We start from the raw sequence: 13,844 nt of genomic DNA on the forward strand, positions 1-13,844 counted from the left end.
TGAAATGTTGAAACTAAATAATAATATGAAATTTAATAGGGTAGCATATATAGGAGAAATTTCAGCTGTGATATATATTTATGGAAAGAAAAAGAAATAGGAGGCATATTTTTTGTCCAAAACCGAATATGTCCCCATAACCCAAATGCAGTAAAACGTATAGTTGACCCGGCAACAGCACTATAGTCTATAGAGGGAAACGATGTTGTCCACCACTGCGATTCCTAGAACGGGTGGCCCCTATCGTCCCAGTTGCCAGTACCATTACCCGTCAAGTCAGCACCCAAGTCACCAACCAACCGGTTCTTTCCTCGACACGTGTCAGTCGCAACTCCATTCGCTACGGTTCGGTTCGAGTCAGCGCGCACGCCTTTCCTAACGTTTCACCTTCTTCTGCTTCCTTCCACATTCCCTTTACCCCAGACTTTTGGGCCAAAATTATTAGCAAAAAAACAGAATCATCATTACTATTATAAAAAAATACACAACATCAAATACGGTTTCTACCTCGGAAAATTCCACCTTCCCTTTCTCTCATATCACTATTGCACTGTTACTGTCATCGAATCTTCAGCCAATGGAGCCTGCAAAACCCTAGCAACCTTCCGCCGCCTTTTCTCTCGCCTCAGCATGAGCTTTTTCTGTAAGTTTCCCTTTTAAATTAATCAATTCTTTAATTAATAATACCAACTTTAGAGCCTTTTCATGTTATTCGGGTGGTAATGATTTTTGGTACAATTTGAGGGTCGCTATACACTTTTCTACGTTTTTTTTTAAACATTTCTCCTTGTCATCAAGTTTTCCACCTTCAGCGTAAATTTCTCCCTTTCCTTTTTTATTTATTTTCCGGGAAAACTCGTATTATTTTTTTTTGGAATTTTGTGAACTTGTTGGGATTTGTTGTTGTTGGATATGAGCCAGAAGCGAACTCGTTGTTTGTCTGTTTTTGAATTGTTGTTCTTTCGTGTTAATTTTTGGGCATATTGTTCTAGTAAGCTTCTTTGAATATTTCTGTTATGTTGTTGCGTGTTGTGAATTATGGCCCCATACTGTTTATACGAGATGTTGAGGATTTATTAAATTTGTTTTGGCATGGATCATGGATATTTAACGAGCTCAATTGACTTTGTGACAGTTAACGGGGATTTGAAATTGGTAAAAGCTTTCAGCTGGCTTGGCGCTAGTTGAGGGGTAGTGCTTTCTGTGTGTCACAGATGGGTGAAGATAGCCCGCGAGTTGGTGGGTTTTCAGCTGGTCTGGCTGTGCTACTGAACGGTGAGGATAGTAACAAAAAATCGCCAAAAACTCGGCTTCTTTCTTGCTGTGACGATTTGGGTCAACAGTCTGTGGAGCGAACCCTTGAGTATGTGTTTGGCCTACCAAACAGATCACTCAATTCATTGACTGGTCCAGTTGATTGTAAGTTTATTCGTTCTGTCATTAAGAATGATTTCTTAAAATATAATGTGAAATTGAGTGATTCTTATGGTGAAAGAGATGGGATTTGCTTTAATAGTAAAACTGGTAATGGGCATGATGTTATTGGCCTAGAAGAAACCAGCATCTGTGGTGATATTAAAGTCATCAAGTCTCCTTTCCTTATAGAGAGCTCGGCTATGTTTAGTAGTGCCAGGGCTAGTGCTTGTGTTTGGAAAGGAAAATGGATGTATGAAGTTATGTTGGAAACATCTGGCATACAGCAGCTTGGTTGGGCCACTCTTTCTTGCCCTTTCACTGACCATAAAGGTGTTGGTGATGCCAATGATTCATATGCATATGATGGGAGACGAGTTAGCAAGTGGAACAAGGATGCTGAGACATACGGTCAGTCATGGGTTGTTGGTGATATCATTGGATGTTGTATAGATTTAAATCGAGATGAAATAATATTCTACAGGAATGGTAATTCACTTGGGGTGGCATTCCAAGGAATTCGAAAAATGGGTCCTGGTTTTGGTTATTATCCCGCAGTTTCTCTCTCCCAAGGGGAAAGATGTGAGTTGAACTTTGGAGCTCGGCCCTTCAAGTATCCAATTGAAGGCTACCTTCCTCTTCAAGCTCCTCCCTCTAAGAGCTACTTAGTCACCCAGTTGCTGCAATGCTGGTCAAGGCTGTTGGACATGCATTCAGTGGAACGAGCTGAGCATTCTTTAGTTCAGAAGTTGAGAAGGGTGAAGAGGTTTGTTTCATTGGAAGAGATTTTCCATCCTGCTTCTTATGCTATATGTGAGGAACTATTTTCTATACTTGAAGCAGATGTGGGGATCACAGAGTATATGGTTTGGGGTCCACTGTTGTCTTTCATGTTTGAAGTTTTTGGTTTGCATGCACCCCATGATTACCCAAGCTTGGATAAAGTAGTTGAGGTTCTACTACAATTTCAAGGATCACATGTGCTATTTGAACACATCCTAAATGCCCTTTCTTGCGGTTGTAAAATAGCTTCATTAATTCTAACCGAATGTCCTTACTCTGGATCATATTCTCACCTTGCATTGGCATGTCATCTACTAAGACGAGAGGAACTTATGATGCTTTGGTGGAAGTCACCAGATTTTGAATTCTTGTTTGAAGGTTTTCTGTCACAAAAGACTCCAAACAAACAGGATCTTGACTCCATGATACCAACTGTTTGGTGGCCTGGTTCATGTGAAGATGCATCTTATGAAGGTAACATGATGTTGACAACCACAGCTTTGTCTGAATCAATCAGCAAGGTGAATTCTTTCTCTCCTTGACCTAGCTTTATTTTTAGTTATGTCTGAGTTGAATACCTCATTGTATCTATATGAATTTTGAAGAAGCAAACAATTAAACTGATAAGTTTTTGTATGCATTAGTTATATATTTTTTCAACAATGATTCAATTGTTACTTTACCTTTTAAATAAATTATCAGTTGCATTGTTATGATTAATGGAGTAGGATAGTAATAAAAAGTAAGAGTAGATGCTAGAACTAAGTGAATAGAATAGTGAGAGTGACATATGGTTTGTTCTACTTCTCTGTGCCTAGATGAAGGAGTTCCTTTTTTTCTTGACATGTTTGTTTTTCTTAATCTTAAGTAGTTAAGTTCTATATGGATCAATTAGGACCTTAGGGAATCATTTGTCATCGTTCTGAGATCATAGTAACAATGCTGTGATCTGTCATTTACGTGTGAAGCTGAACGAAAAAGAGAGAAACTTTGAAAAGTTTACTGATGATTATGATGCCAAATCTTATCAACTGAACAGTGAACACATCCCCCTCTTAATTTATCATCTGATCTAATAAGTGAATACGAGTATTTTATGTTATTTCTTTAGATACAAAGTTGAGCAAAATAAATCCTCAATTTTTTATTTATGATGATTATTCTTGTTGATTATGACATAATTTTGAGTTTCATTCCATAATATTCTTCTCCATCATATTTCTGTCAGACTTGGCATGGGACTAGGGATAAGGGGTTATGGTAAACTTATGCTATCTGAATTTTCTGTAAAACATAAGAATTTTTTTCTTTTACCTACATTCTTATCATACAACACAAAAGATAAGGTTGTTCCTATATATCTGAGTTTACCTTGTTCAAATGTAGATTGAGGAGAAGCATAGGGATCTCTGTCGCTTAGTGATACAATTTATACCTCCTACGAATCCTCCCCAGTTACCTGGTGCTGTATTTAGGACATTTTTACAGAGCCTTCTACTGAAGAACAGAGGAGCAGAACGAAATATTCCACCCCCTGGAGTTTCTAGTAACTCGGTTCTTGTTTCAATTTACACAGTTGTACTCCATTTTCTTTCTGAAGGATTTGCCTTGGGTGACATCTGTGGCTGGTTAAAGAGCTGCAAAGCAGATGTTGGTTTCCTTCATAGAGGTGGTGAACAAAGTTTTCCTGTACATTTATTTCTGAAAAATGATCCCCACAGAGCTGATATTTCCAGGCTTGGGGGATCCTATGGCCATTTATCAAAGCTACACCCAACAATCGATCATGAAATGGAAATGATTCAATGGGATGAAGGTTGCATGGATAGTGAAGAAACCAGGGTCACTCATTCAACCAGGGAAAAGCCATGCTGTTGTTCTAGTTATGATTCTGATTTTACAAGGAACTTCAAGGTTCCTGCTAAATACCTGGCCAAAGGTTCTCGTGGTCATTGTAGCTCTATTCCAGAAAGACCTGCTCATGTCGCTGCTGAATGCAGTGATGGGAGTTTGAATGATGAGATAACAGATAAACCTAGCTCCAGTGATCAATCTGAACCTGAGTATGGTTACCGCCAAGTGCACCATATGAAGTCTGTACCAAAGGATACTAATATGTCTACAGCTACACTACGAGAAGAAGAGCTACTTGATGCTTTGCTATGGTTGTATCATGTTGGTCTTGCTCCGAATTTTAAGCAGGTGAGATAATATTTATTTTAATATTGCAAGTTTTGACCGTGAATGGCTGGACTTAACTGAAATGCCTGAATATTTTTATAAAGATTGAGAAAGAAAAATATAAAGGAGTTGTGGGGGTACGTAAGACTCGTTCTCCAAATCAAGAAAAACTAGTTTCATTCAATATTGTTCAAAAAACAATTTAGAGTCTTAAAGGAGCTGTGTGTGTTTGTTTGTATTATATTATTTAGAGTTAAAAAATAGCTTATAATTAAAATCTTATTCGAGAGGAGAGGTTAGTGAAAATTGTGAGCTTGCTGGAATATCTTGATTCTCTCATAACTACATCTTGATAACTTTATTATGGGAAGTATGATGAAGAATATGTCTGGGGCAGGTGCTAGAAAAAACTATTTTTATTTTAAAAATAAGATGGGAGGGTGAAAAGAAATCAATACTCAGAGGAAATCAATTAAGATCGGTTTATATTTGACACTCTTACACCATTTAATAATTTATGGATTTTTTTTTTCTATCACTCTAATCACAGAGTTATGACTAATCATTATGTAGCTCTTACGTATAAGAATTTTTAAAATCAAAATAAGAGTAAGTATGCAATTAGATGATTGGAATTTTTGTTTATTTTAAACATCTTTTCTATGTTATTTTTAAGACACCTTGCTTGATTATTAATCAATATTTGGAGAAATTTAATTATTCAGAACATGATTTGCATGAAACAATTTTCATCTAATAGGGAATTTGATGAAAAAAAAAATCCCACAAAAAGTTGTTCCACTGTATGAATTTGATTTTGCTTTACATTGATGTCACTCAACCTACCTCACAGTAAGATGATCTTACTCTAGTGCTCGGCCTAGACTTTTATTATGTTCATCCCCATTTTAGCTGGTGTAATTTTGGAATTTCTAATCATTTAATTAATTTTGAATATCGTTTAAATTTTAGGGAAAATATAAAAAAAGATATGTGAATGCTATTCTTCATGTTTTTGCAGGCATCATACTACATGACTCATCAGGCACAGTCAATTTCCCTTTTGGAGGAAACTGATAAGCAAATAAGAGAACGAGCTTACAGTGAGCAATTGAAGCATTTGAAAGAAACTCGTAATGAATATAGAGAAGAGGTTATTGATTGTGTTAGGCATTGTGCCTGGTAAGATGACCATAAGAAGTAGCATTTAACTTGTTTATCTCATCTACTTATTGATTACCTTTTTTGCTTTTCAGTTGGTTTCTATTTCTTGTTGTTTATCTCATCTGCTTATTGTTTACCTTTTTTCCTTGGTAAGATGACTGATGACCATAAGAAGTAGCATTTGACTTGTTTATCTCATCTGCTTATTGTTTTGCCTTTTTTGCTTTTCAATTGGTTTCTATTTCTTCCAAATGGTATTAGGTTGAAATTTTTCTGTAGCTATGGTTAGGTTGTGGTTTATGTTCCCAACTTCTCATTATCTAATTTTTAACCTAATTTGATAACTTGCAATTCGATGACAGCAGTGTGATAGTGTTCTTATTCAAAGTTTTCTGGAATTCATTCTTGCTACTGTTAATATGAAGTGCTCTAGTTGATTAGCTTAATAAATGCTGTTAATCTATTCCCTTTCTCACTTTATTTACATTTTTGGTTTTTTGGATCCTACTTAGTATTAGTAATTAAACTAAATTTTAATAAAGAGAAAGTTGTTGAATGTAGTTTGGTAGAATTGAAATATAGTTCTTATTTTTGTATACAGCAGAAGTATCCTTTCAAAATGTTTGGATTTCTTTTCTCTATTTGTATATGCATTTATCTTTTATAAATTTATGCTATGCTGAAGGTTCCGAGTTCCAAGCTGTACTTTATGACTTGCATAAGCCTAAACTGTGCTATCAGTTTGATCTTTACTTTGAGAAACTTGTTATAATATGCTTTTAGTTTTAAAATTTGTGTTTGAGATCTAGATTTTAGATTTTTTTGTTAATTATTAGTTTTTACTAAAATTGTGCTCTTGATTGAACTTTTCATTTCTCGGTGTTTTATGGATACCTTTCTTTGTATGAAGTCAAACTTGTAGAAACTTAGAGGAGTTTCAGTTAGAATATATCATGTTTTGTTTCAGTCTAGCTTTCTGGATGCTTCTCAAATACTAATAGCCTTTTAAAAAAGAGCCTAGCTTTCTAAGTCTTGGTAACATTGAGATTACATCATTGTTGTTTCGCTTACAACCTTATTTTTTGGGGTCGTGTCTTGCTATTCAGGTATCGCATCTCTCTATTTTCTCGGTGGAAGCAGAGAGGAATGTATGCAATGTGCATGTGGGTTGTACAGTTGCTACTGGTTCTTAGCAATATGGATTCGGTGTTTATCTACATCCCTGAATATTATCTGGAAGCTTTGGTAAATAAGCATTTATCATCAATTTGGATTTAACAGCAGTTTAGATTCATTCTTGCACTTGCAGATGCAGAGTACAAACATCTTCACCAGTTATTCACTTTAATATATATATTTTTTTGGGTTTTCCCGTTTCTTTTAGATTGGGTATTGACAAATTGTGCTGAGACTGAGAGGGAAAGGGTCATAATAGAAAAAACATAAATTTTATGCGAATTTGGGTTGGGAGTCAAACATTATCCTTAGTTAATTTGCATAAATATACATTAATTTATTTATTAAAATTACTCTTATCATTTCTTGTGATTATGTAAAAAATCTCCTGGCACTAATAATTTCTCCCCCATATAGGTTGATTGCTTTCATGTGTTGCGGAAAAGTGATCCTCCCTTTGTTCCATCCACAATTTTCATCAAGCGAGGACTTGCTTCATTTGTATGCATCTCCCTTTCAATCTTCATGTCTCCATTTGTCCTGTTATTTGACTTGTGCTGGATGTAAATTATACCTGATATTTGTTTCTAGATTCTTAGTGAATATGATTTGATTCTACAGATCTCGTGATTCAGATTAAATTTTGGTCTCAACGTGGCTAATATAAAATGCCGGCACGCCAAGACTTCGGCGAATGTGCGTGTCAAATGAAGTTAAATATAAGCAACATAAAAAAGATCTAAAATGATAATTAAGATTTGTATATTCATCTTCCTAAGATAACGAGTCTTACAAAAACATACTTAAATGCTTGGTGCTTGTAAACCTTCCTTAGAAAGGGTATTTCGCGACTTGAGAACTTGTGAAGGAAAAAGTGATAGGATTTTCTGAATGTTGAGTGAAAATGAATATATGTATTTATATATGTGTGTGAATTAGTTACATATTAGATTTACTAGAAGAATAAATGCACATTTCTGAATTTATTGCATATTAATATTAGATTTACAAGAAGAATAAATACAAGTGCATAAGGTAAAGCACTATGCATGAATCTGAAAACTTCATGAATCTAAGCTTTTAATGCAGCTACCCTCAAATAGATCATCTACCAACAGTGTTTCTCAGATTGGTTCTAAATTCTAAACTATGCTTTGCTATCTTTTTCACTAGGTCACCTTTGTAGTTACCCATTTCAACGATCCAAGAATATCAAGTGCAGATCTTAGGGATCTTCTTCTTCAGTCTATATCTGTCCTCGTGCAGTACAGGGAGTATTTGGCTACTTTTGAGAGCAATGAGGCAGCCACCCAAAGGATGCCAAAAGCTTTATTATCAGCATTTGATAACAGATCTTGGATTCCAGTGACAAACATACTACTACGATTATGCAAGGGTTCTGGTTTTAGTTTTTCAAAGAATGGAGAATCATCTTCGTCATCAGTTCTTTTCCAAGTATGTAACAAACTCTTTGTTAATAATTAGGTTTTTCTTGGATCAATTTCTCACCATAAAGGTTTTTCCCCTTTGACTCTTGATGCAATGCAGAGGTTGCTAAGAGAAGCTTGCATAAGTGACGAAGGATTGTTTTCATCTTTTGTTAACCGTCTGTTTAATACACTCAGCTGGACCATGACTGAATTCTCAGTTTCTGTTCGAGAAATGCAAGAAAAGTACCAGGTATGAATCTTTTTCCATCCTTAACTAAATTTGCACCTTGGTTTGCTTTCTGTCTTCTTCTGTTTGCTTAAGTTCTGTAGCAGGAGTACATATGCTACATGGGTTTTGGGATTTCAGTTTTTTATGTACTTTTGTAGCTGATCTATTTTTCTATTAATTTAACTTATATATTCTTTCCAAGACATATTGCATGCATATGGTTGAAGTTGTTTCTATTATTTAATGTTTGCATGACTAATTCAGAGTTTGATTAATTCATTCCATTAACTTATTGTTGGAACACTTCCTTCACAGGTAATAGAGTTTCAGCAAAGGAAATGCTGTGTCATATTTGATCTTTCATGTAATCTTACGAGGATTCTAGAGTTCTGCACTCGTGAGATTCCTCAAGCATTCCTGTCTGGACCTGACACAAACCTACGAAGGTTAACGGAGTTGGTTGTATTTATCCTAAATCACATTAGTTCTGCAGCCGATGCTGAATTCTTTGACTTGTAAGTTCCAAGCCTATGATATAAATATAGCCAGAACTGAATGCACCTCCCTCCTCCACACACACACGGATATTGCTTCCTGTAATAGTCCAAGATTCCTCGAGAATTTAGAACCATCTTGGTTAGTTGAAAATAGCTTTTATCAATTGATTTTTGACAGATGGGCTACCCTCTTTCGAATTGTATTTCAGGTCCCTCAGACGGCATAGCCAATCTTCAGAAAAGGTGAATCGAGGCATGATATTGGCACCTCTAGTAGGGATCATCTTAAATTTATTGGATGCTACAAGTTCGGCAGAATATCGAGAAAACAATGATCTCTTGGATGTTTTTGCAAGCATGGACTGTCCAGATACTGTGCAGTACGGATTCCAGTATCTTTTGGATTATAACTGGGTTAGTTGTTGACACCCTTACTCAATGTTCTTGATTCCTATGTATCTAGAATGCCGTTTATTTCTTAATGCGCTTTTATTGAATTTTTGAAAATTCCAATTGATTCAGTTCATTAATTTGTTTATTTCCAACTGGGTGCTATCTGAATATTGCTAAATTAATAATAAAGTCAACCTGAAAAGTTCAACATCCATACTAAACTGCTCGAGGAGATATTAAATCTGAGAATAGTGGGATATACTATATGATTCTTTATGATCATTGGTACAAATCCATCACAATATTTTAAACTTGCATTACAATATTAAAAATTGACATCTTGTTTCTAAAAAACTCACTAACTTCACTAAATTAATTTCATTTTAGCTTTGAACATTGGATGGATAATTTCAAATGAAAAGAGAGCTGTCTAAAAGTTGGCAGTTCTTATACATGTCATTATTCCAGTCTTCCCTTGATCTTTGACTCAACTCATATTTACCATCTTTTTCTCTTTCATTTTCCCAGGATGGATCTTTTCGGGGGGGAGCTTATGCGGCAAAATATGACCAGCTAGAGAACTTTCTAAGTCTCCTTACCTGCCGCACTGTGTTACAACATGATAAAGTGGATAGTGTGGAAGATACAGATCTTGATGATAGCTTGTGCTGCATATGTTACGCTTGTGAAGCTGATGCTCAAATTGCACCTTGTTCACACAGGTCTTGTTATGGCTGTATAACGAGGCACCTTTTGAACTGCCAGAGATGTTTCTTTTGCAACACAACAGTGACAGATGTTAGCAAAATTGGTTAGAAGACGGGCTAAGGAGCTGCTTCTATTTTGTGGCTGCTTAGTTCCTGGTTGAAGTCAGCCAGTCAGTAACTGATTATTTGCTTATTTATGAACAACATATATAAAATAGTGACAAGAATTGTAAAGAAAAACAAAAGAGGAAAAGATGGGGAGAAGAAAAAAAAGAGGGGGTGGGGTAATCGGTGCGGAATTAGTACTTTCCAGATGGTGAAGGGTCGGGTAGTCGCCATCGGCGAATTAAGAATTTTGTAGGCTGTTAGAGGGTATCGTGTTGTAAATATGCGATGTAAATTGCAGGCAAAATGGTCCAAGTTTATTTCTCTCAGCTGGACAATTTTCATTATTCACTAGATTAGATTTGAAGGTCGTAAAGTAAAACTCTGTAGTAGAGCAAAATGGTTAGATAGATGCACAGGGATTAATTTTTAAAAAGCCAGTAAGGTAAATAAGGGATTACGGGTACAAAATTTCTTTGACAAAGGTCATGTTATGGGACTGTACAGAGACAATTTAAATTAGTGCTAATCACATGGTTTTGTTTGTCATATTTAAAATAATTGAATAATTTATAATTGTAAGAAATGGAAGGGTCTTCATATTGGAACACGAAATCTCAGATTATGGATTTTCATATTTTAGGCAAAATTCGAATCAAGTTTCAATTTATGAATTGAAGCTTTCATGAGTGCTGTTAATTAATATTTTTAAAAATGAATACTTAATGATGTTTTTTTTATTTAAGTTAATTGGAGACTTTGGTAACAAAAAAAAAATAGAAATCTTATATGTACTTACTCACTCTTAAGTCTCTTTAACAAGTATTTAGTGGTTGAAAATTTAGAGTGAGGTATTTACAAAAAAAAAAAAAAAAAACATTATAACGTACAATTTAGAGTTTGACTATAAATAAATGAACAATAATGTTATTTTGATATTTGTTATCCTATTTATACATGCTCGTGTATTTGTATCTCTAACTTTCGTATGGGTAATTTAACAATGATAATTTAGTTTGCTTATAGTTTTAATGACATTTATTATTTACTTCCTTACCTTTTTCATTTGGTTGTGTTTTCAAAAAAGACTTTGGTCCACAATCTAAATGTTTGTGTCTTAGAGGCGATTGTTTCCCAGATTAAAATACCTATTCTTTTTCGGGAATGTGGGTTTGCGAATTTAAAATTTTCATGTTTGATAAAAATAGTTATTTCATATTTTAGTTCATTTGATTCCCATGGTGGAATGGTGAGAAAGTTATATTTCCATTAGAATATAGGAAGTTGTCTAATTCAACTATAACTATTCTAATTTTATTTTTTTTATTTAATTATTTTAAAATTTAAAATATTCCTGAGAATATTTAAATCTAACTAAACTTATTTTTAACTATCCTTGGAAATAATGTTCTTGATCATATCATTTTCGAGAATCATATTTTTGAGAATATATTATTATCCCATGAAACAAACATCTCTTTAGATATTAGGTATTCAATCATTGAGGGGTCTAAACCCTAAGTAAGGACTTTGACTAGTAAGGAATATGAATACTATATATAGGGTTTGGGTACAAGAGTTTGAACAAATTTTATTCGAAACATTTTTTGCTAGCATTCCATGAATTTTCGATATCTAGTTGGCCGAATACTTATCCAGTATATTACAAATTATCATTTTAAATTCCTAGCTCTCTTTTAGGCACGATTAGAGGGTGCTCTCTATGTATTTATTCTAAATGTATTTTCATTGAGTTTTTTTTTAATCCTTAAACATTAAATAAGGGTTTGATTTCCTAGCTGTGGGTATGATAAAAATTTTGTTGTGACAATTCATTTTAGTGTTCACTAATTATATAATTTTAAATTTTCCTTAAACCTTTTTTCATTAATTTATTTATTAAATAAAAATAAGCAACATTAACAATGCACTCTTTAATATAATATCTTCTATTAATTGAGGTTAATTATGTTAAGAAATGTGATTCAAATCCTTCATTTTACTGTATAAATAGTAATTGACTCTGTTTGTATTTTGACACATGTACTGTTACTACTCAGTGAATAAGTGGATCAATTTTTCTCACTTTACGTTCTCTCTGGTATTCTCTCTCATTTTTTGTGGGTAAGTGGTTTTGCTCTAACAAACTGGTATCCAGAGCAAAGGTTCCGATTAAGGGATTTTCGAGACACGATGGGTTCAACTGGTACGAATTTTCCGGCAAACCTTCCCGTTCTCAATGGAAAGAACTGGGATCGGTGGCGTGTGCAGATGAAGGCGATTCTGGGTTATCAAGAGGTTGCAGAAATCGTCGAAGAAGGCTATCCAACGCTCACCAAAGACTCGACAGATGCACAAAAGGCGCTTCACAGAGAAAATAAAAAGAAAGATTGTAAAGCGACCTTCTTGATTCATCAATGTGTTGATGAGGCACACTTTGAGAAGATTGCAGGTGCTGCAACTTCGCAAGAAGCGTGGAAGATTCTGGAGAAATGCAATGAAGGAGCAGAGCAATTGAAGAAGGTGAGATTGCAGACGATGAGGCGTCAATACGAATTGATGCAAATGGAGAATAATGAAAAGATAGCTGAGTTCTTCAACAGAATCATAACCCACACGAATGCCATGAAGAACTGTGGTGAGAAAATCACAAATCAAACGATCGTTGAAAAAAATTCTGAGAACACTCGATCCCAAATTTGACCACATTGTTGTGGCCATTGAAGAATCAAAGAAGCTCGAAGAATTGAAGGTAGAGGAACTTCAAGGTTCCCTTGAGGCACATGAGCAGAGACTCATTGAAAGAGGTTCAGTGAAGACTGATGATCATCAAGCACTGCAAGCTCAAACCTCAAAAAGGGGACATTACAACTCCAAAGGAAACTTCAGAGGCCGAGGACGTGGGAAAGGATTCAGAGGTGGCTTTGAAAGAAACAATCAAAGCCAAGATCAAGGAAAGATTGATCAAGATCAACCAGAAAGCTCAAATAGAAAAGGGAATTTCAATAATTGGCGAGGAGGAAAAAAAAAGGTTATTGATAGAAAAAGAATTAAATGTTTTAACTGTAATCGAATTCGACATTTTTCTGCAGAATGTGAAGCTGCACCAGGTCGCACAGATCAACGGGGAAGTCAATCACATAGTGATTATGAAGCACACATGGCCAAAGAAGAGAACGAAGAAAATTCTGAAGAACAACCTCTAATGTTGATGATGATCACCAATCCAGAATCTCATAAAAATGAAACTTGGTACATAGATTCTGGGTGTTCAAATCATATGACAGGGTATCGTGATTGGCTTGTTAATTTTGATGCAAAGAAGAAGAGCACAGTGAGATTTGCAGACAACAGAGTCATTCAGGCAGAGGGTACTGGAAATGTGTTAGTCACGAGGCAAGATGGAAGACAAGCAGTGATTGCAGATGTGCTTTATGTTCCTGGAATGAAGAGCAACTTGATCAGTATGGGCCAACTCTTGGAGAAAGGCTTCTCAATGAACATGGTCAATGGTTTTTTGGAAATTTATGACAACCAAGAGAATGATCATGAAAGCCCCTCTGGCCAAGAACAGAACCTTCAAGGTAAGCCTAAACACCGTTGAATCTCAATGTCTTTCCGCTGCTACGTTGTCAGATGATGCATGGTTATGGCACCTCAGACTGGGCCACTTAAATTTTAGAGATATGAGTCTCTTGAAATCCAAAGAAATGTTGACTGGTCTTCCTTCTATCAAAATTCCCAAGAAGGTATGTGACAGTTGTTT

At 35.1% G+C, this 13,844-nt stretch overlaps 2 protein-coding genes across 2 annotated transcripts; both read left to right on the forward strand.

Moving 5' to 3' along the window:
• Nucleotides 1–322: 322 nt before the first annotated feature.
• On the forward strand, nucleotides 323–10,407 carry LOC109795967 (E3 ubiquitin-protein ligase RKP). Its single transcript, XM_020355545.3, has 11 exons — nucleotides 323–643; nucleotides 1,136–2,717; nucleotides 3,583–4,398; nucleotides 5,399–5,559; nucleotides 6,648–6,786; nucleotides 7,135–7,218; nucleotides 7,891–8,172; nucleotides 8,266–8,397; nucleotides 8,692–8,891; nucleotides 9,083–9,287; nucleotides 9,795–10,407. The coding sequence occupies exons 2-11, from the start codon at nucleotides 1,215–1,217 to the stop codon at nucleotides 10,080–10,082; spliced, it is 3,810 nt and encodes a 1,269-aa protein (XP_020211134.1). The 5' UTR covers nucleotides 323–643; nucleotides 1,136–1,214; the 3' UTR covers nucleotides 10,083–10,407.
• Nucleotides 10,408–12,271: 1,864 nt separating this feature from the next.
• LOC145949395 (uncharacterized) lies at nucleotides 12,272–13,578 on the forward strand. Its single transcript, XM_083059309.1, has 4 exons — nucleotides 12,272–12,716; nucleotides 12,805–12,996; nucleotides 13,171–13,449; nucleotides 13,544–13,578. Exons 1-4 carry the CDS (start codon nucleotides 12,272–12,274, stop codon nucleotides 13,576–13,578), a joined length of 951 nt encoding a protein of 316 aa, XP_082915435.1.
• The last annotated feature ends 266 nt before the right edge of the window (nucleotides 13,579–13,844 follow it).

Source organism: Cajanus cajan, chromosome 6 (genome assembly GCF_000230855.2).
Source record: "Cajanus cajan strain Asha chromosome 6, NIPB_CcT2T_4, whole genome shotgun sequence".
Lineage (NCBI taxonomy): Eukaryota > Viridiplantae > Streptophyta > Magnoliopsida > Fabales > Fabaceae > Cajanus > Cajanus cajan.